Below are 21,326 nucleotides of genomic sequence, written 5' to 3'. Positions count from 1 at the left end.
CTGTTCTCCGGAGACTCTGAGGGAATTGCCCTCAGGTGGTCAGAGCTGCCCCATCCAGGAGCTGTCCTCCCCACCCCCCAGCCAATGACGGATTGATATGGGGGTACAAAGGGCTGATTCACATACCTCAAGGTGGGAAACTGGTGCAGTTTATGCTTCAGACCCACCCACTGTGGATCAGGCTGAGGCTAGACTTTATTAGACTACATCCATGCTCATGTACCGTCCCCTCATCCCCTCCATGCCCTGAACAAATCACATGACTCTGAATCCTTGTCTCAGGCTCTGCTTTAGGGAACCTGATCTGATGTGTGGCACCATGAGTGGTCCTGTAAGAATGGACTGTGGAGCTGGCCACTCACCATGAGGCAACGAGGACCGCATCACTGATGGTGGGCAGGGCACTGGTAGTTTCTGGCGTGTGGCGGCCATTCAATTGGGAGACATTCACTTTGGTGAACTGCGATGGAATTCAGGTAGAAGTGGATGCACTGACTTGGGTAAGGTTTGGGGAACAAAATGAAAATAATGTAAGGATTATGGAATCGAGTGGCTCTTGCTGAAAGCCACTGATTGCTTGAAGAGAGAAAATGACACAGCACAAATACCCACCAACTTAATGCAACCTGTGAGTGTCAGAGGGCCTCGTTGGTAGCATTTAAGGAGACTCTTGTTGCCTGCAAACAATTACAGAGTTAAAGGTGATTAAGACTTAAAGGTGTTATAGGACTTGAATGAGAATGAGAACTTCAGTAAAGCCTGGTGTTAGTGTCTGTTGAGCATTTACTGTGTTCTAAACATTATGCTTAGTGCTTTATGTGGATCACCTCACTTAATCCTCACATTATGAGGTGGTTTCACTTTTTAGCGCCCTCATTTTACAGTTGGGAAAAACTTGAGGTTCAGAATAGTTAATTCACTTGCCCAAGGTCACACAGCCAATAAGTGGCAGAACGAGCATTTGAACCAAGATCACTTTGTCTCCAAAAGCTAAGCTCTTAAGCACCAAACTCTACTATGTCTTAGATGATTAAACATCAAACATTACTAAGTGATGAAACGCTGTTCTTGTCAGTTTGTGTGAAAGACAGTTTTGATCCAAGATATGATAAAATCATACAGTAATAGAATCTTAGAATTGTAAAGGGTTCGATCATTCCTCCCACCCAATGAAGGAATCGCCATTCAATTGTAGGTGTGTGCAGGCACCAAGTGCATAATTACTTTGTTGAGCTGGAGAAAACATTTCCTGGCATCTGATTATCCAGTTTCTGCATGAAATCCTTCCACTGATGGGGAGCTCGTTGCTTCCCAGAGCAGCCTCTTCCATTTAAAAACAGCTCTGATTGCCAGAAACTTCTTAGTGAGCTGAAAACTATGGTGATCTGGGGTCTTACATCTCCTGGTTGCAGAAAAAAGTTAGAAGAGTTTTATGATTTGAACATTCGACTGTCAGGTTCTTTTCTGCCTTTCACTCATCACATCCATCATCACCTTACCTTCTAAACCTCTGAAAGAAAAGGGAAACAAAACGTTAGGGTCATGTATTTTGTTTCCTCAATTTTGCGGCAAGTTAGAGCAAAATCTGTTTGCTCAAGACGCTGTTTTGTTATCGTTTTTTAACATTAAAATGTTGTAAAGGACTAAAGGCAGAAAAGGAACAGGACAGTAGAATCTGCATTCCAATCACATCAGTAAATGCGTGCCCGGAGCACGTTGGTTGAATTCTACAGAAATTTTTGCTACGGTATTGGGGCTGGGAGGAAGCCTGTGATTGATTCTATCAATTTTTTGTTGTTGTTTTCACAAAAGTATCAGAGCCATCTGAGTGCGACCAGGTCAATGTCATCAGCTTGGAGTCCTTTCCCTGCAGAAGGAACAATTAGAAAGAGACACCCATGTGCTAGTTCTCAAAACTTGTGACCTGCACTTTCCACCCAGGAGGCTAGATTCCCCATCAATTCCTTACTTCTTTCCCATTAGTGAGGACGTGCCGCTAAATCTCGGTCTTTTTCCTCAGCTGAGGAGGGGGTTAATTCCCTAGATTTATAGAGGAACCACCGAGACAGCGAGACCTCCTAGATTCCTAGAGAACACCAATAGGGATGGAGTTCCGGGGGGGCGGAACCGTGACGGGCTTCCGGTAAGCTTTCCGGAACTCGTTCTATTTGTTCTACAGGTTGTTGTACCGTCTGCAGGTTCTTGGTTCCCGCACCGTCCCCGGGACTCGGAGTTTCCGGCTGCGGGTAGCGTAGGGGACAAGAGATGCGTAGTTACTACCCCCGGCAGGATGTGGGGAGATGCCCCTCTCCCACGTTTCCCTCATCCACTCCCAGCCCAGCTTTGTGCTTTGACTTAACCTAAATGATGAGATCGATCAGGAAAGGAATTGGAGACAAAACAAGACACTAGCGTTTTCTGAGGTGTCCACAGGGTCGGTTTCTCTGAGCCCTCTCCTGGGTTTGCCTACGGCTGACTTCTCACTGTGGCCTTTCCTCTGTGCCTGTGCACTCCTGGTGTCTCTTTCCTCTTCTTATAAGGACACCAGTCCTATCCTTGAGGACCCCACCCTTATGACCTTATTTAACCTTAGTCACCTCCTTAAGTGCTCTGTCTCCAAATACAGTCACACTGGGGGTTAGGGCTTCCAGTGCATGGATTTTGCGAGGGGCACACAATTCAGTCCAGAACAGTTGGGAACTATCTTGTCACTCTCTGTATTTTCCCATAGCACCTAGCACAGCGCCTTGCAAAATGGTAAATCTAGATTTTTGTTAACAAAGTGATAGAAGACCTGATGGGAACTGGGAGAGGAGTTATAACGTCATTTAAATCTATTGTCTTAGCTCATCTTTGTTTATAAAATTTCTGAGCTCTATTCTGGAAGGTCCTAGTTCCTGCTTGGAACTTCAAAGTCTCCAGGACAATGGCACAGAGGTAAAAGGGAAGCTCCTGGGGCCTCTGGGGTGGGAACTGCAGGGGCAGGGTCTGTGTCCTCGCAGTAACCCCAGCAGTGTAACAAGCATCTGTGGTTCCTAGCGAGGGTTCGGGGTGGGGCTGTCTACCAGGCAGGTGCGGTGGAGTCAGCCGAGGTGGAGCGGGTGAGCCCTTGCTTCTCACAAGCTTACCTTCTGGCGGGATTCTGAACAGTCTGCGGTAACCGGTATTGCCCCAGCAGGTGTCACAGTGGATGTGGGATCATTGGATGATCACAGCATGGCTTGGAGGCCTCTGTGGCCATTCATCTTGGTGAGCAGAGATTGCATTGCCACTTTGAATGATTGGACTAGAACATCTGTCTTGGCATCCTGTCCCCTTCAGAACCCACGCTGGATTCTTTTTGGTGAGCAAAGGGCTTATCATAATTGGGCCCCCCATTTTAATGATGTTTAATTGTCCGAGCCCCACTTGCCAGACTATATCGCTTAGCTTTTGGTTACAGCCCAATAATCCATCCAGTTCTTTGTTGAAATTCTTCAGTTCTTTTGAAAAAGAAAATGCAGGAGGTATTGTTCTAATCTCAGATTTAATGAAGAATATCTTAAACATGTATTAAGTCAGTTTAATGATAACAGCTCTAACAAGTAGACCTACAGAGGTATAGCTGCTCAAACACAATAGCAGTTTTTCTTTTTTTAATGAATTTTTAAAATATTTATTTATTTTATTTGTCTATTTTATTTTGGGGGCTGCATCGGGTCTTAGTTGTGGCATGTGGGGGTCTTTGTTGAGGCGTGTGGGATCTTTCGTTGTAGTGCGGGCTTCTCTCTAGCTGTGGCGCAAGGTCTCCAGGGCTCATGGGCTCTGTAGTTTGCGGCAATCAGGCTCTTTTGCTGTGGCGTGGGCTTAGTTGCCCCGTGGCATGTGGGATCTTAGTTCCCCAACCAGGGCTCGAACCTGCGTCCCCTGCGTTGGAAGGCGGATTCTTTACTGCTGGACCACCAGGGAAGCCCCTAGAAGTTTACTTTTTACTCCTGTAACAGTGTAAGGCAGATATACATGACTGACAGGAAGGCTGTCCTCTGAGCAGTCAATCTGATGGCAGCCCTGGCATCTTCAGACGTGGCTTCTGAGACCTCCTTGGGGATTTTCTAACCTAGTCAACTGGGAGAAGAGAACACGGACGTGTGAGAGGGCTTTATGGGCCAAACCAGGAAGTGGCACACATCATCTTCACTATAGTCCATTGGTTAGAACTCGGTCACCTAGCTGCATTTAACAATACAAGCTGCAAAGTGTAGTCTAACTGTGTGTCCAGGAAGGAGAAAAACAAATTTTTGATAAACTGGTAGCAATCTGCAACAAGACTCAAAAATTACTAACTGTAGAAGATTGATAAATTCAACTACAACTACACTATATTAGGAAAAGACAAACAAAATGGGAAGCACAGCCCAGGAAGATGAAAAGATGCTCAACTACATTAGTAATAAGAGAAATGCAAATTAAACCACAATTGGATACGATTTCACAAAAGATTATCAAATCTTTCAAAATCTGTCAGTACCAAGTACCGATAAAGATACAGAATAGTGGAAACTCTCATCTGCTGTTGAGTGTGTAAGTTGTTACATTTATTAGGGAAAACAGTTTGGCCATACTTCTTTTTTTTTTTTTTGGCCATGCCACATGGCATGTGGGATCTTAGTTCCCCAACCAGGGATCGAACCTGTGCCCCCTGCATTGGAAGCGTGGAGTCTTAACCACTGGAACGCCAGGGAAGTCCCTGGCCATACTTCTTAAAGTTGAACATGTATATATCTTATTTCTAGGTCTTTTCACAGGGAACCAAGAGGCATGTTGACATGCTGTTTTATAAAAGCCCCAAACTGGAAACATCCTGAAAACCCATCAACAAAAGAATAGATTCATAAATTGTGCTGTATTCCTGCAGTGGGATACTTATTGTCAGTGAATGTGGTTGAACCACAGCTACACAGAAAGATGCATGATTCTTGAAACACATGTGCAGTGAAAGAATAAGAGTATGACTCCATGTATGTAAAGTTCTGAAAAAGCAGAACTAAGTAATACATCATCCAGACATAAATAGATAGGTGGTACGTCTACATAATACAAGGGAATGATTAACATAAAACTCAGAGTATTTGTTAACCTTTGGTGAAGAGGGAGGGAGAGGAGATTGGACAGAATATAAGAGGCTTTTGTGATTCTGAAAATGATCTATTTCTTACCTAGTATGAGGATGCATGGGTGTTCTTTTTATTATCATTTACTGTCATATATCCTCAGATACTTTTGAATTATGGTATTATTTCACAATAAACATGGACATGTTTACTGTAAAATATTGCTAACATACAGACAAGTATAGACAATAGAGATTGATTTTAAAGAACATTCACATATGCACCAGATTAATCAATGCTTAACATAATTGCTTCATATCTTTTTTAAAAAAATATTTATTTATTTATTTATTTGGTTGCATCAGGTCTTAGTTGTGGCAGGTGGGCTCCTTAGTTGTGGCTCACGGGCTTCTTAGTTGCGGCTTGCCAGCTCCTTAGTTGCAGCACACGGGCTCCTTAGTTGTGGCACGTGAACTCTTAGTTGCGGCACACATGTGGGATCTAGTTCCCTGACCAGGTATTGAACCCGTACCCCCTGCATTGGGAGTGCGGAGTCTTATCCACTGCACCACCAGGGAAATCCCTCATATCATTTTAAGAAATAAAATAATATGTACTGTAAAGACTCCCATTCCTTCCCCTCATCAGAAGGAATAACTATACTGAAATTGTGTCCTTCTTTTCCCCATTTTATACCACAAGATCTTGTATCCATAAACAATATATGTAGTGTTGCAGGATTTAAAATTTTATGCAGACATATTGTATTCTGTCATGTTGGAACTTGATTTGCCATTTTAAGATTGATTTGTTTCTGTATATAAATAGATCCAGTTTATTCAAACTGCTGTAAATTAGTTCGAGAGACAGACTTGGAAAAATGTTAAATTTGGTAAATCTGGGTAGATGGTGTAAAGGATTCTCTGTATTATTTTTGCAATTTGGAAATTATTTCAGAATAACAGTATCACTACTGAGTCATTTATATTGGCAATATGCACTTGGAAATGGAAGTGGGGGAAATATCCATTTATGATAATGATACAAATAACTGACCATAAATTTACTTGAAAAAAATCTAAGAACTTACCTGAAAATGTATGTTTTGACAGGAAGTCATCTATTACTATTTTATTCTAAACTGTAGAATTTCATGTAGTATTTTCCTTTATGCTTCCCCGCCTTTCTACCAGCTAAGAAATGTTGGCAGAAAGAGAAGCCACCTTGATAAAAGCTACAGTTGAGTGTGAACTTGCACAAGATCTAGACCCACACAGGTGTTGTCAAAGGTGTGAGCTGCATACTAGTCATATGACCATGTTACGTGACATTTTAATGAACTGTAATCCAAATGTGTAAAAAGAGGAGAAAATGAAAGAACTGAACAATTTTTATATCTTATTTTTAGTCATTTGAGTTTTAACAGTCTGTTTTTATAGTTTAGCATTATTAGCTAAAGAAGGAAATAACATTTGTATTATTTATTTTTCATCTTGATTTAAATATGGTGTAAAAAGCTTCACTGGTCTTGTCAAAAAAAGGTGCACCTTTTCTAGTCCAGTGGAGTATTCTAGACTCTTCTGCCCTTTGCAGTATGAGCTAATGGTTGCCCTGTGTGGCCAGGCATGGACAGTGGGTCCAGCCCATTAGCTAAATAGAAAAGCCAAAACTTGAGCGTTTCTTCTCCATTACCTTCCCTGGAGGGCTAGTTCGGAGCTCCTGCCCTACTGCTAAATATTGACAGACATGACCATACACTGACGATGACATCGCTGATCTGTGCTCCCGGCCTGGTGACTGTCCAGCCTCTGGGGAAGGCAGGAAGCCTGCCCTGCACACTGGCACTCTTGAGCTGGGGACCCCTTTCTCCCAAGGCAAGTTAGTTCAGCAAGGCTTCCAGACCAGCCCCACCCCTCCCCTCCTTTGTGTCCCAGGAATTCTACTGAAAAAAATATTTTCAGCAAATAAAACATTTTATAGGGGCCATTTATAAAGAGAAAGGAAGGCCATTTAATTTAGTTGTAGAGAAGGAAGCGGCACCAAATACAAGCTCCCTTGTGCCTCCATAAGAAGTCCTTAGGGTGTCTCCAGCAGGGCTGTCCACTAAGCCTGGGATGACGGGAATGTTGTCATTGTGCTGATCTTGAAATGTGGCTTTTGATTTGAGGACGGTTTTTAACTTTTTAAAATTTTAATTTAAATAGGCTCATATGGCTGGTGGCTGCCATATTGAAGAGTGCAGCTCTTTACTCCTGCTTGGGACAGATGTGGCTGAAGGTAGGCATTTCCATGTTACCTCTGGATCCTTAGCTGTACCCTCTCTCTTTCTGAAAAGCTGGAAGCATGTACATCTACACAAAATAGATTCAGTAGCCTGAGCCAGACTGTGTACTCAAGCCTGGATCTGCTTTCACAGGTCCCCAACTCCAAAGGTGGTTGTGAGCAAGAATTCTCTCTCATTGGCTTACTTCCTCTTGTCAGGCCTTGACTTCTTAATTTCGTTCGGGGAAATACAGTTTGGCAGCCTTTCCTTCCAGCCAATTCCTGCCGCTTGGTACAAAAGTACTGATACCGAACCCAGTATATAATCTAACACTTATTATTTTCCTCCTGCAAAGCTGAAGGTTCCTTCATTTTATGGGGTGCCACTTGCTTTCTTCTCATTCCCAATAGAACTTTGTTTTTATGTGCTGGGTAAGAAATCATGGAACTTGGTAAGGACCAGAAAATAATAAAATCAAGGGATTTGATTAACATGAGAGGGTCTAACAGCAATTTACTCGTGGGGAGAAGAGGTGTTGAAATACCGGTAGGGGAGTTAGAAGGGACACAGAGAAGGGCAGACAGCTAATAAAGCAGCTACCACGGAGAGGGAATGTGCGTCATCCCATGGAAAGACTCTGAAAACAGTGTGAAACACATGCTTCACAGATGTTCCGCCCTAGGGGAGAGGGAGATCTGGTATTCGTCAGAATCCCATCAAGCGTGGTTGAGGGCTGCCCCCAGAGCAGTGGTCTTTCGTGGTTTTCGAAAAAGCCCGCAGCCCAAGAGACACAGATAGTGCAAGTGGGATGAGCACACGGCAGGGGCAAGGCCGGTGCGGTGGGGGGGGTGGGGGGGTGGGGCGCGGCACTAACAAGCATCTGCTCTGAACACTGACTTCGAACTCTCAGTAGAACCCAGTAGCACACTAATTTTAGTTTCTGGGTAAATTTCAGTAATTCTTAATATCTCAGTAGTACTAGTGGATAGCCCTTACTTTATTTTTAAAACGTCTATACAATCTCAGGTGATTTTTCAGTATGAAACCAAGAAAGGCATTCTTAGATCGTTCACGATCCAGAAAATGGTCTCCAGCCTGGGGGACCACAGAGTAAAACTTCTAAGCCTTCCATCTGCCTTGACTTAACTCAGGGAAATGAAGGTAAAGGGGACCCAGGGAGACTGGACACGACAGCCTATGACATTTCTATTAAGTAATTCTTTTTTTTTTTTTTTGATTTAAATCCAGTTTTATTGTTTTGTTTTTCGGCTGTGCTGCACGGCATGTGGGATCTTAGTTCCCTGACCAGGGACCGAACCCATGCCCCCTGTGTTGGAAGTGCAGAGTCCTAACCACTGGACGGCCAGGGAAGTCCTCTATTAAGTAATTCTTGACTGTAGCAAGAAGGTTAGCTACGAAGAGAGGGTCCCCACAGAAAAACCATTTCAGTTCCTGTTTATTAATTTTCATAAAACAATTGAGTTACACATACTTGCAAGAGTGGTTAAGTTCTGCTCTTTAAATGGTAGCTTTTCTGGTTACTATCACATAGGGATCTGCTCTCTGTGAGTACCCTGATGCTTAATAAAGCTTGTGCGCCAGCTGAAAGATTTTCCACATTTGTCACATCTGTAGGGTCTCTCTCCAGTATGAATGACCTCATGTCGATGAAGATTTGCCTTAAAACTAAAAGTTTTCCCACATTCTCTACATTCAAAGAATTCCTCCTTGGTATGGATTCTTTGATGCTGAATGAGATCTACATTCCGACCAAAGGATTCACCACATTCACTGCATTTATGAGCGTTCTGTTTATTGTGAATTTGTCGATGGCTCATAAGGGTTGAATGCCGGCCAAAGGCTTTTCCACATTCAATGCATTTATGGGGTTTCTCTCCACTGTGGATTAACTGATGTCGAATAAGGGTTGAATTCTGACTAAATGTTCTTTCACATTCGCTACATTTATAGGGTTTTTCTTTGGTGTGGATCCTCCTATGTTCAACAAGATACGCCATCTGACGGAAACACTTGCCACAGTCATGACATTTATATGGCTTTTTTTGTGAGTGACGCTGTTTGTGGACAATCAGAGCAGACTTCTGTTTGAAGGCCTGCCCACATATGTCGCACTCAAAGGGATCCTCTGAACTGTGAATTCTTTGATGTCGAACAAAATTTGCCTGACGCTGGAAGGCTCTTCCACATTCACTGCATTCATAAGATTTTGCATTTGTAAGAATTCGCTTATGCCTCAAAAGCAGTGATCTCTGATGGAAGGGTTTTCCATACTCATCACATTTGCCCTGCTTCGTCCTTGCCTGAGCTTTCCGATCTTGAATAAGGTTAAGGTTTTGAAGGAAGTCCTTACAGCATTCATCACCAATAGTAGGGAGTGAAAGTCGGTAAATGTCCACAAATTCGTTACATTCAAGTAACTTTTCTAAGGGTTTCCTGGCCATTTTCTGTTTTACCAGTGACATCTTACATGACTCTAAATCTTCAGAAATGTTCTGCTTTGGAGTTAGCTCTTTCATCTTGAATCTGGCTTCAGGACCTAGCCAAAAAAAAAAGAAAGTATATAAATGACCTGACCACCATAGAAGGAAAAAAAAAGGAAAGAAGCCAGGAAGTCTGTGATACGAGAGGCTCAAACGAGGCTAAGAAGTGCTCACCTAGTTACATCATCATACTACAGAGGCCAGTATTCTGATTTCCTTCCATAGGACCCACAGCTTTCATATCAGAAAGAGCTCTTGACATCAGCTAACCAGCTAAAATGTGCACAAGAGTGTATGTCAGAGAATGTGAGAATTGAATAAATCCATCATCATTAGTGGGATAACAACTTACTCTCAGTACCCAGCAATGTCACATAACTAGGAGAGAGGTAGCATCTTGTACTTTCTAGATAAGCATGTTTTTAATAATTCTGGGAGAAACAACTTCTTAAAAATGGAGAAAGTGTGTAAGATAGAATAGAAAAGGAACCAGAGAGAAATAAGTACAAAACCAATGGACTAGAGCAGTGGTTTTTCAACCAGGGATGGTGTTGCTGGAACCTAGTGGGTGGAGGCCAAGAATGCTGCTAAACATCCTACGGGGCCCAGGACGGCCCTCACCGCAAAGAGTTAAACAGCCTAAAACGTCAGCGGTGCTGAGGCTGTGAAACCATGGAGGGAGGGATGTGAAAACAGGTAGAAGCAGCAATCAGTATGTAGGAAAAAGGAACATCAGTAAACACCGAGAGAATTTGGAAAACAAAATGAGAGCAAGGGAACAAGAGCAAGTATAGAGGAAGGGTAAGTGATGAGGGTAGAAAAAAGGAGTATCTAGGATGGCACAAGAGCTGTCAGAAAACACCAGGCCGGCTGCCTCAGAGAAGCACTTTAACTGCAGTAGAAAGAGGGTGAGCTTTGCAGACTTGATGTCAAATCCCAACTCTCAACCTACTAGCCGTGTGACAGACACCGCAGTCCCTTAGTTTCTTCACCTGGGAATGGGGCGGACGATCATACCCACACCTGCAGGCGGCAGAAGGGATAATGAGCAGGAGAGACGCCAGGCACCCGGCTCGGTATTGGCGCAGGAGGGGCCTGGTGAGTGGGGGTCCCTCCCTCTGTGAGACCCCCACAGGGCCGGGTCTTCTCCTCACCCACCTGGGCAAGCACTACCGGAAGCCTTCCTAGTCCCAGCTTGCGGTAGATCCAGGATCCACGGCTCTTCCCACTGCTCCAGCTGACAGATCACCTCAGGTTTGGGAAACTGAAATCCTACTCGTGGGGAAGTAAATGGGATGTGCTGGTTAGTGAGCAGCAGGAGGTGCCTCGGAGCTCATTTTACCCCGTGGGGTCTGCGCGGTGGGGGGACGGTGACAGGCAGAGATCAGGACAGTAATGGAGAGGGCTGGTGCGGAGGGGACCTGGCACAATCTTTACTGAAAGCCTGATCAATATTCACACTCTGGGACGTGGTAATTCACTCTCAGAAATATAGCCTAAGGAAAATTAGGACAAAGGTTAATGTACCAGCGATGTTCAGCAGAGTTCTAACAAACAGTGCAAACTGGAAATAAATTAAATGTCAGTAGGTGAATGGTTAAAGTGTAGCACATGAATACGAGGAAGGCAGAAGTATTAGGCAGATACTGAAAATCCATGTGTTCAAAGAATATTTCTTTTGGGCTTCCCTGGTGGCGCAGTGGTTGAGAATCCGCCTGCCAATGCAGGGGACACAGGTTCGAGCCCTGGTCCAGGAAGGTCCCACATGCCGCGGAGCAACTAAGCCCGTGCGCCACAACTACTGAGCCTGTGCTCTAGAGCCCGCGAGCCACAACTAAAGAAAGCCCGCGTGCAGCAACGAAGACCCAATACAGCCAAAATAAAGAAAGAAAGAAAATACATTAAAAAAAAAACCCTGAAGTTTCATATTAAAAAAAAAAAAGAATATTTCTTTTCCCCCCCAGTGCATCTGATACATTTTTCAAAGAATGTTTCTTAAAATAGGAAAATGCTCCCTAGATATTTTAAAGCAGAATACAAAACTCATGTAAATTATGATCCAAATTTTGTTTTTAAAAACTACGTGTGTGTCTGTGCGTGCATGTGTGTGTGTGTACAGATCTTCCTCTACTTACAAAAGGGTAACTTCCTGATAAACCCAATCTAAACTGAAAATATCCTAAGTCAGAAATGCATTTATTACACCTAACCTCCCGAACATCATAGCTTAGCCTCACCGACCTTAAACACGCAAAGAACACTTACATTACGCCACAGTTGGGCAAGATCATCTAACACAAAACCTACTTTATAATAAAGTGGTGAAAATCTGTTGTAACTTGATGAATACTGTACTGAAAGTGAGAAACAGAATGGTTTTAAGTGTACTGGTTGGCTGCCCTCGTGATGACATGATCACATAGCTGTCTGGGAGCTGCGGCTCTGAGCCCAGCATCACCAGAGAGAACGGTCCTGCATATCGCTACCTGAGGAAAAGATAAAAATTCAAAGTGCACTTGCCACTGAATGCGTATTGCTTTCACACCATTGTAAAGTTGAAAAAATCTTAAGCTGAACCGTCATAAATAGGACTGTGTGTATACATCCATAAAAGTAACCAAAATGTTAACAGGGTTAATGCTGGGCAGTGGGCATGCAGATGATTTTAATTTTCTGCTTTATGAGGGTTTTTAATAACAGGGAAAATGCTGATAGTATAATGTTAAGTTTCAAAGGGATTACAGAATTATACATAGACTATGCTCAGCTAGCTTTTTCACAGGAAAAAAAAAACAGGAAGGAAATATTCCAAAATATTAACAGTGTTAGCCCTGAATGTTTTCCCCTTCCCTTTATGCTTTCCTCTATCTTCCATATATTCAACTATGCTCTTGTAATGCTTTTAAAACAAAAATAAACAGTAAAACATCCAGTGGTGGGTGGACAGTCTCACAAGAGTGGTCAAGACCCTGTGCCAAGAGTGTCAGCATGGGAGCCAACACTCCCCAGAAAGAAAAATTCATCCAGGAACCTCCCACCCTAGGGAGACTCTGCATCGGAGTAAGACAAAGGCAGGCTCCTGGGAAGATGGAAGCTGTGAAGGTTCAGAAGTGAAGTCAGTGAAGAATCATTTCCTGGGCACCCAGTGATGTTGTAAACAAGGAGGGAAACCATTTTTAGACAGAAGGAAGAAAAAGACTCTTCAAGGGAGCAAGATGCTAGACTTGGAATCTGCAGCGGCCACAGTCTTCAGCTCCTAGGAGTCTTAACAGGTGTGGAGGATTCGGGTCGGGGCGGGGAATGGGCTAATCGTCTCTGAACTCTAAAACAAAAGGAAACTATTCATTGTCCACAATCCCTCATTTGAAAACTTTGAGGCCAGATGTGTTTCATGACTCAGAATTTTTCCAGATTTCAGGAAGGTGCCTTGGTGGGTATATTTTCTCTTATGCACCACCCCCAACAGGGGTTGGAGCTGAAACCTTAATCAACACACTGATATTTCTGATGCCATATATATATATAAAGACCAAATGAGAAAAAGGATGACAAATAGCAGATGATAAATAGCTTCCTGTACGATAAAAATCAGATTGAACCACCTGATGACTTCAGGTTGGGTCTTACAGCCAAATGAGTTATGAAAAAACGACTGGTTTTCAGAGCTTTTTCTGCTTCTGGAATTGCAGATAAGAGACTGAGGAGATGTGCAGACACTCAAAGTGAAATGTTAAGCCGACTCGTTACCCAAGGAGAGCACGTTTCTGTAGTTGTCCAGCATCACGTCTCTGTAGAGGGCCTTCTGAGGCCAGTGCAGTGCGTCCCACTCTTCCCTGGTGAAGTACACAGCCACGTCCTCAAAGGCCAGCAACCCCTGGAAACACAGCGACTAACTGCAGCTGCGATTCTTACAATAACTTCGTGAGCCACAGTATTACTATTACAGATGCTCAACACTGGAGGCTTCTCTGGCCGTTGGGTCTCTGCCGCAGTCACTCAGCTCTGCTCTGGTAGCACAGACGCAGCACAGACAACAGGAGAGCAAACGGGTGTGGCTGTGACCCAATAAAACTACTCCCAGCTCCAGGTGAGTTGGCCGACCCTGCTCTGCACAACCCTACCTTCCACATCCTGTATTTCTTCTGCCCGGATCTCTCAGGAAAGAGATGGCTCACTCCCATGAGGTCACTGAGGACGGGGCAGTGTGCGGGCCATTCACACAGGGATGGACAGGCTAACGGGACACAGGGATGGACAGGCTAACGGGAACCAACCAGGCGGGCTGGAGCTCGCGGGCTGGCTGTCGTGGGCACTGCTACCCACTAGGTGTGAAGGGGGAGGACGGGAGGGGACACTGGGATCCAGAAAGTTGCTGGAGAAGCGAGACCGGAGCGGGGGGCAGCCCAGCGGGGAGGGACTGAGGGATAAACCCCCAGCAGCGATCCCCTCCAGGCCTCCGGGCCCCACCCCATCCCCCTGCCAGAAGCCAACCCGAAGCAAGAGCAAGGGAGCCCGTGGATGGAGAAGATAAAGGCCAGCCTCCCAGGGCGCAGACAAAGTGGGGAACGGTGGAGAGCGTCTCCACGGGGCCAAATGCAGACCGCTGAGCACCGTGCCCACGGCAGAAGTTTCCATCTGCAACTGTGTACCCAGCTCCCGGGGGCCGAGAGGCCTGGCGTCTGCCCCCCCCACACTCGCTGTGGTTCAGGGTGTTCGTGCGGAAGGGCTTCAGCAATAGGAATACCAGCCCCACCCGAGATGCTTCACATCGCTCCCGTCTGCAGACAGACCCTGAGTCTCCCAAACGACAGGCCTTTCTTCCCTCCTGCCCACACCTGGCTCCAGGGTTAGGGTCTCACGCCCCCTCCCCCGATCCCCAACGTCCTCCGTCCCCAGAGCTGCCTGCAGACGCCCTCACCTGCCCCACCCGCCCGCTGCCTTCTCTGCACCCGCCTGGAGGCTCCCAGGTGCTGGGATACAACGGTTCAAACCCCCAGAGTTCTCTCTGCGCGTGGGGCTTTCTAGCTGGGCCCTTCGTGTGGCCCCACAGTTCTCGCCCTCATGGTCCTCACCAGTGGTCTTCTCCCCCTTTATCACTCCCGTTCCTTCAGGAAACATTTACTGAGCACCAAGAAGTCACCGGCCTCTGGGCCACACGCCAGTGACAGTGAACGCACAGAGGTGACAGCTCCTGCTGGGCCCACAGGACCAGCTCCTCGGGCTGCGCACTGCTCGACTCTAGGGGACACTTCACATGGCAGCTGTGACAACGGGGCCCCCAGAGCTGCTAAGTGCACAGCCTGTGCGACCCACGGAGCCCCAGTCCCGCTTCAGGGAGTGAAGGGTCCAGTGGGGAAGCGGAAGAAGTCAACATGGTGACGAACCAGGGGTCCACGGGGGGCGACAGGGGCTGTGAGGACAGGGGCTCACTCCACCCCCTCCTCTCAGGAGGCACTGCCAGTCACATCCCAGAAAACAGCCCCCGGGGCACATGGCCCTCACCTCCTCCCGCCTCCCCGCCGGCTCCCAGACATTCCCTGCATCGGCCTCACCCCTCCTCTCCTCTCCCTCCTGGTGACCCCTCCTCCTCGGGCCGATTCCATTCTCTCCTGTCTCCTCCAGGGTCTTAATCCAATGACCACGACTCTTCTGTCTTTGCCCTTCCCCCTTGTGATACTGTGATTTAAATAAGAAATATATATTTGGTCTTCCTCCCTACTTCTGGCACAGAGTTCCTAAAAACCCTTGGATTTTCCTAAGGGATAGGAACAGAGGAGCATCTTTTAATATTTGGGCTTTTGTCCTCGGTTTCTGAACTAGCTCCAGGGCCATACAGGTGAGAAGAACGTCTTGTTACTCATAACAAATCCCTCAACCACACCTGAGTTCATGTTAATGTGGAAAACTCCTAAGGATGGGGCTGGATGTCAGGGGAACAAGCATGTGACGAGAGGGTGAGAACCTTCACCCCCAGCACCTGAGGGGCGGGGGGAGGCTGGGGTTCAGCCAGTCACCCAAGGTCAGTGACTCGACCCATCACGCCTACGTAATGAACCCCCATAAAAACGCAGAAACGGAGGTGCTGGGCGGTGTCTGCCTGGAGAGGAAAGCCCTGCACCCCTCCCCCACTCCCCCTGCCCTGTGCCTCTCTTCCGTCGGGCTGATCCTGAGTTGTCGCCTTTTACATGAACCAGGGATCTGCTAAGTAAACCGTTTTCAGAGTTCCGGAAGCCATTCTACCAGATCAATGGCACCCGTGGAGTGGGTCGTGGGAACCCCAATTTAGAGCCGGTGGGTCAGAAGCACAGGTGACAGCCTGCACTTGTGATTGGCGTCTGAGGTCGGGGCGGGGGCGGTCCTGCGGGGACTGAGCCCTTACCCTGTGGGTCCGATGCTAACCCCAGGGGGACAGTGTCAGAATGAGTTAAATTGCGGGCACCCAGCTGGTGTCAGAACGGTCAGAAGTGAGGCGTCATGAAGCAGAGCAACACAGCCGCGTTCCTTCCCAGACTATCCCTCCTGCCCGTAGCCCGCAAGGATGTTGCCGCCTCTCCTGCCTTCACAAAGATGCTCCGGGTGCCTTGCTCCCTCTCGCTTCCGCCCTCTCCTTCCCTTACTGGGCCTTTTCTGTAAAGAAAACCCTACACAGTCACCTCCAGTCACCCCACACCCACCCTCTCTGGCTCTTCTGCAGCTTGTCCTCCTGAGCCCAGCCCAGCCCTCCGCCCACGTGGGGACACAAGGGAGAGTAATGGGGTTAATGCGGGACCTCAGAGAGATTTCACAGAGGGGATTTTTGAGCTGAGTCTCAGCAGATGCAGAGGTGGGTCTGCCTGTGGACAGGGAGACCAGGATGCACACAGGCCGGGGACAGAAGGGAGTCCACACCCCTGCGGGCGGGTCCTCTGGCCGTCAGGGAAGGCGGGAGATGCCACCAGAAAGGCAGACAGAGCTCTGCGACCCCTCAGCAAACGCGGACACGCTGGGCCAACGGGTCAAACCGCTGCCCCTCGAACTCCCTCTCGCCGCCCTCCCGTCCAAGACTGTTCTTTCCAAATGGTCGCGATGGTTCCTCACGTGTCTCCTCACTTTTCCACTCAGCTTCTCACAATCACCCTCCATCATGTTATGAGTTCAGTAACTAAGCTTCCAGTGTACCCTTTGATGCTAACAGATCAGAATTTATCCTGTGTTGCAGGAGTTTGTTTCCATAGCTCCCTCTCCAAATGGCCTGTAAGTGCCTTCGGTGAGAGCTTCTCTCCCAGCACAAAGGCAGTACTATCTGGTATACAGTAGGTACACAATAATGCTCACTGACAGAAACAAGGAGCAACTGTGGTGACAACAACTCAAACTTACAGAGCGCTCCACATGTCACTAGATACCCTGCCGATACTCCACGTGCCCTGTTTCATTGACTCCTCACAACTCTGCGACAGCTACTCTCATTAGCCCATTTTCCAGAAAAGGAAACCGTGAGAGATCAGGTAACACATCTAAAACAGAGTCTGGATTTGAACCCGTCTGGCCCCAAAGTTTAAGCTCTTCACATCCTACCTTCCAAGAAGGAAAAACCCCCAGCTGATAAAGATGCCTCGACCTGAACAGAGGAGTTAAAACCATGTGAAAGCCATCGCCCGGCGCTGAGACTACACCAAGGAAGGGGAGGAGGAGACCTGCTCACCTTCCACAGGACTGGCAGGAACACGGCTTCCATGGCCTGGTCTCTGAGGTGGTGCAGGATCCCGGCCATCAGGCTAAGCTGAAGGAGAGGACAAGAGAACACGTAAGGCCAGCCCCGATTTGAAGCTCTCTCACCAGGCAGCCCTGGGACAGGGAATTCCAATGGGGCCAACAAACCTCAGTTAGCACAAAGTCACTGTGTTTGGTGTTGGGATATGTGATAAAATGAAAGCAACTGCTAGAATACTCGTTAGGAATTTCTGAACCTAAATCAATTTCCAATCTTTATCCAAGGAAACCTGTGGCTCTGCCCTCACCTCCTCCCTAGAGTATATTCTGCAGCACCTCGTTGAGAGACTCAATACACCAAGGGACCAGACTATAGGAAAAAACAGAACTCTGACCTGCAACCTGCAGCAACCCGCCTGGAACCCAAACCACAAGCAATGCAGCAATAGGCCCTACATCAGGACTTGGTCTACAAGTGCCAGCTTATCTCTAACATGTATCCCCATCCTCCATCTAGGGCCGACAGGAAAAGCCAAATATGCTCCCGCACCCAATCACATAGGATGTTCCGCTTCTTTTATTTAACCTGCCTCCAGCTTTTCCAAGCCAATCACCTCCAAACTCAGCATATTTGAGTCTTCCCTCTTTTCCACTATAAAACTTCCCCTGCTTGCCTTTGAGTCTCTGCCAAACACATGTGATGGTGGCCAATTCCCTTGGCCATGAAGGGAATGAAGAGCCTTTGCTTGTTCTCTTTTGGGTGGTCTTCATGTATTTCTACATCACACAGAATCAGCTCAGATAGTGTAAAAATGATTTTAGGGCAGTTAGAGATTTTAGGCTACATATGATATACAAAGAGCTAATTGTGGTCAAAAGAAAATTCAGAAGACTTTACTTGATACGAACATTTTATGGAGCAAAACCCAAACTGTGAACAAGGAGACTTCAAAATTGAAAGTCTTGGGCTCTCAGCAGTTACCGCTCAGTTTATAAAGCCTGTGAAGGGGTGGCAGAATAAGCCACCCCAAAATATACCACTTTAGAATACTGAGCTGTGGGACTTAAAAAACGGCTGTTTGAAAAAGAAGCAACAGGGGAACTTCCTGGCAGTCCAGTGGTTAGGACTCGGGGCTTTCACTGCCGGGGCCCGGGTTCCGTCCCTGGTCGGGGAACTAAGATCCTGAAAGCTATGTGGATTCACTCATGCTAAGCCCCATGTCAGCAAACCAACACTTAACACTTAACCTAACTGCCGTTTCAGCCTCTTCCAGGTATGGAACCTCCCTCCGCTTTCCCTATGAAGATAGTATTTAGGCCTGAATTCTAAGCCATCTCAGGGGTTAGTCATTTTTCCTTGGGTATCTCCCATGTTTACATGAGGTATACATGTTAAGAAACTTGTTTGTTTTCATCTTTTATTGCGGGGGTCTCAACTAAGTACTCAGAAGGGTAGAGAGAAAATTATTTTCCTCCCATGCACGTGAATGAGGAAGTACATTGTTTTCTACTGGGACTGGTTACTAGAAACTGACATCCCTTTTAGAAGAGTAGCACCGGACAAGTTTACTTGTTTGTAGCTGATTGGCTAGGAAGCTGCAAGGTCACCCTGACATGAAGAAAGCTTGTTTCCTTTAAGGACAGAGCCAGCATTTTGGGGAAACTAGGACAGTTTTTAAGTTTTGGTTCCGCAGCTATGGGTGGTTGGCCAGGGGACATACCCAAACTGTGGCCTCCACTTTGCTTCTTTTTTAATATAGTAAATTCGGTGTTGTTTCTCTCAGGGAGTACACAAATGATGGGATACGGAGGATCTTCATTTTTTAATGGTGCTTCTCTGGCTACCGGCGAACCTTGCTTTATGTAAGTACATCTTTAAGAAAGTCCCTCACACACCGTTCACGTTCCCTAAAAACACTGTTCCTAAGCGCTCCTGCCTCTTGAGCAAGGAGGCACTCCCCAGACGGTCCTGATCAGGGGAAGGGACCTCGACCCTTTAATTATCTAAACTATATTATCTTCTGTGAGCATTGTGCATTTGGAAGTCAGAACCCATAATCCAATTTGTTAATCTATAACAATACCAAAGCAAACAATAGTATTAACCAGCCATTCATTCGTCGGACTCTCTCTTCCCTAATGAAGACCTAACATACTCAATACTCAGAGATTGGCGTCTTCAGGAAGACGCTCAGTAAGTGCCCTGAAGATCGGGGTGGGAATCGGGGGGAGGGCACGGGGGGGAGGGGGGTGTCTCTCCAGCCCTCACACCTTCTATGGCGGGGCCACCGAGGCTCCCCCGCGGCACCCAATCCTCCCATCACACTAGCTCCTTTCTCCCCAAACCTCGCTGCCTCCGACTCCAGCCGCGTCGCCTCCTCCAGGAAGTCCTCAGGATACACCTGCGGCTGCCATGGGGGCTGGGCTCCCCTCTCGAGGTGCTGGGCCGGACCCGGAATCAGGTCCGAGCCTCTCAGCTAACCCGCACCTGAAGGCGCGACGCAGAAGGTCCCTGTGCCCGTCGGCCGTATCACTGGCGCACGCCGAGCAGAGCGTCCCCACCCGAGTACCTTCTAGGAACGGCGGAGGCTTCGCAACTCTCTGATAGGGGGTAAGGGGTGGGGCGGGGGTGGGGGGGAGTGTGCGAGTAAGGGGGCGGGGCGCTCATGGCTCTCGTAATCCCCGCTCCTGGCCGGAGCCAATCAACTGCCGCAGAGGGCGTTGACTAGGCCACGTGACTTCCAGGCCCCGCCCCGACCCGTTCCAGCCTACCCTGGAGGTCTGGAATCTCTCGTAAGAATAGGCTAGGGGCTTTAAAAAGGCTAATACCAAGTCCTTCCCCTTCGCACCGATTGTAGCAAAATCTCTAGGAGTGAGCCCTCGTGCAGTTGGGTATTTTTAAAAGCTCCTCCTGGTAGTCTAATGTAGAGTGACCAACTTTTTAGAGAGCCGACCCTGGACACAGCCCTACCAGGCAAAAAAAATATGTTAATATAATGAATTATAATACACATATATGTTATTAAGATAAAAACATAAAAATAGATACTTATCTGAAACTATGTTATTCAGAATTGTTTACTTTTCTGTGACATGAATGCTGTTATTTAAAGCAACAGAGGACTTAGTGGCAATTAATTGTAATTGATAGTAGGACTAATTAATCTTTTATATGATTCCATATGTTTAGTAAAGAAGTAAGAGAGGCTACAGATTTTAAAAAAAACGCCTTTTGAGGTATTGTGTGAAATCTCCGTTTAAGTCCTGATTTCCACAGGATATACATATATATATCCCTGGTATCATACTAGTTGTTTGACCTAGGACAAATTACTTAGCTCCTCTGTACCTTATTTTCCAGAGATGTAAAATGAGGATACCAGTATTATGAATTTCATAGAGTTATGAGTATTAAATGCGTTAATATGTGTGAAGTGCTTAAAACAATGCCTGGCACATAGTAAATGTTCCTCAAGTATTAGAGTGAAAACCTTCAGTTTTCCAAACATCTTTAGATGAATACAGACATTCATTGACTCAGTGTTGTAGCAGTTTGAACTTCCATAGGAGAATTTAAAAAATCAGGAAATACAATGAAATTCATTAATTCGATTAATGTTTAATGAGTGCCTAGAATGTGCCAGGCACTGTTAGATTTTAAATAGTACACATTTAAATGTTACTCAAAGCACTTAGGGCTTGGTCCAGGCAGAAAGCTGCTGAACTCAGACAGAAAAATGCTCACACAGTTGAGCTTTTGACAATCATGCTGTGCTAAAG

The 21,326-nt window shown here is 46.5% G+C and overlaps 1 protein-coding gene and 1 long non-coding RNA gene across 6 annotated transcripts; one reads left to right on the top strand and one right to left on the bottom strand.

Annotated features, from left to right (window-relative positions):
• Window positions 1–2,178: 2,178 nt before the first annotated feature.
• Window positions 2,179–9,409, top strand: LOC118880777. 2 transcript variants are annotated; one of them, XR_005016388.1, is made up of 5 exons: window positions 2,179–2,246; window positions 2,847–2,937; window positions 3,179–3,343; window positions 7,295–7,367; window positions 9,325–9,409. It is a non-coding gene; the product is annotated as an uncharacterized LOC118880777 (long non-coding RNA). The 2 variants fall into 2 exon arrangements; XR_005016387.1 differs by having other exon boundaries at window positions 2,200–2,937.
• On the bottom strand, window positions 8,703–20,099 carry ZNF789 (zinc finger protein 789). Of its 4 annotated transcripts, none has more exons than XM_036824701.1 (5): window positions 19,893–20,099; window positions 17,539–17,616; window positions 13,602–13,728; window positions 11,013–11,126; window positions 8,765–9,910 (listed from the first exon to the last, which is right to left on the bottom strand). In XM_036824701.1, exons 2-5 carry the CDS (start codon window positions 17,605–17,607, stop codon window positions 8,898–8,900), a joined length of 1,323 nt encoding a protein of 440 aa, XP_036680596.1. In that variant the 5' UTR covers window positions 17,608–17,616; window positions 19,893–20,099; the 3' UTR covers window positions 8,765–8,897. The 4 variants fall into 4 exon arrangements, with proteins under 4 accessions (XP_036680599.1, XP_036680596.1, XP_036680598.1 ...); XM_036824703.1 differs by having other exon boundaries at window positions 20,035–20,083; XM_036824702.1 differs by having other exon boundaries at window positions 19,818–19,899.
• Window positions 20,100–21,326: the final 1,227 nt, after the last annotated feature.

Source organism: Balaenoptera musculus, chromosome 15 (assembly GCF_009873245.2).
Source record: "Balaenoptera musculus isolate JJ_BM4_2016_0621 chromosome 15, mBalMus1.pri.v3, whole genome shotgun sequence".
Classification (NCBI taxonomy): Eukaryota; Metazoa; Chordata; class Mammalia; order Artiodactyla; family Balaenopteridae; genus Balaenoptera; species Balaenoptera musculus.
The sequence above is the reverse complement of the archived record's forward strand: the minus strand, read 5'-3'. Positions and strand labels throughout refer to the sequence as shown.

Excerpts from the sequence above, each read along its gene's own strand:
- ZNF789 (XM_036824701.1), bottom strand. The coding sequence starts at position 17,607 with ATGGCCGGGATCCTGCACCACCTCAGAGACCAGGCCATGGAAGCCGTG. Across the intron at positions 11,127-13,601 it reads CAGAAACGTGCTCTCCTTGG|GATTTCAGTTTCCCAAACCT; the intron begins GTAACGAGTCGG and ends CCCCACGAGTAG. Across the intron at positions 9,911-11,012 it reads TTCCGGTAGTGCTTGCCCAG|GTCCTGAAGCCAGATTCAAG; the intron begins GTGGGTGAGGAG and ends TTTTTTGGCTAG.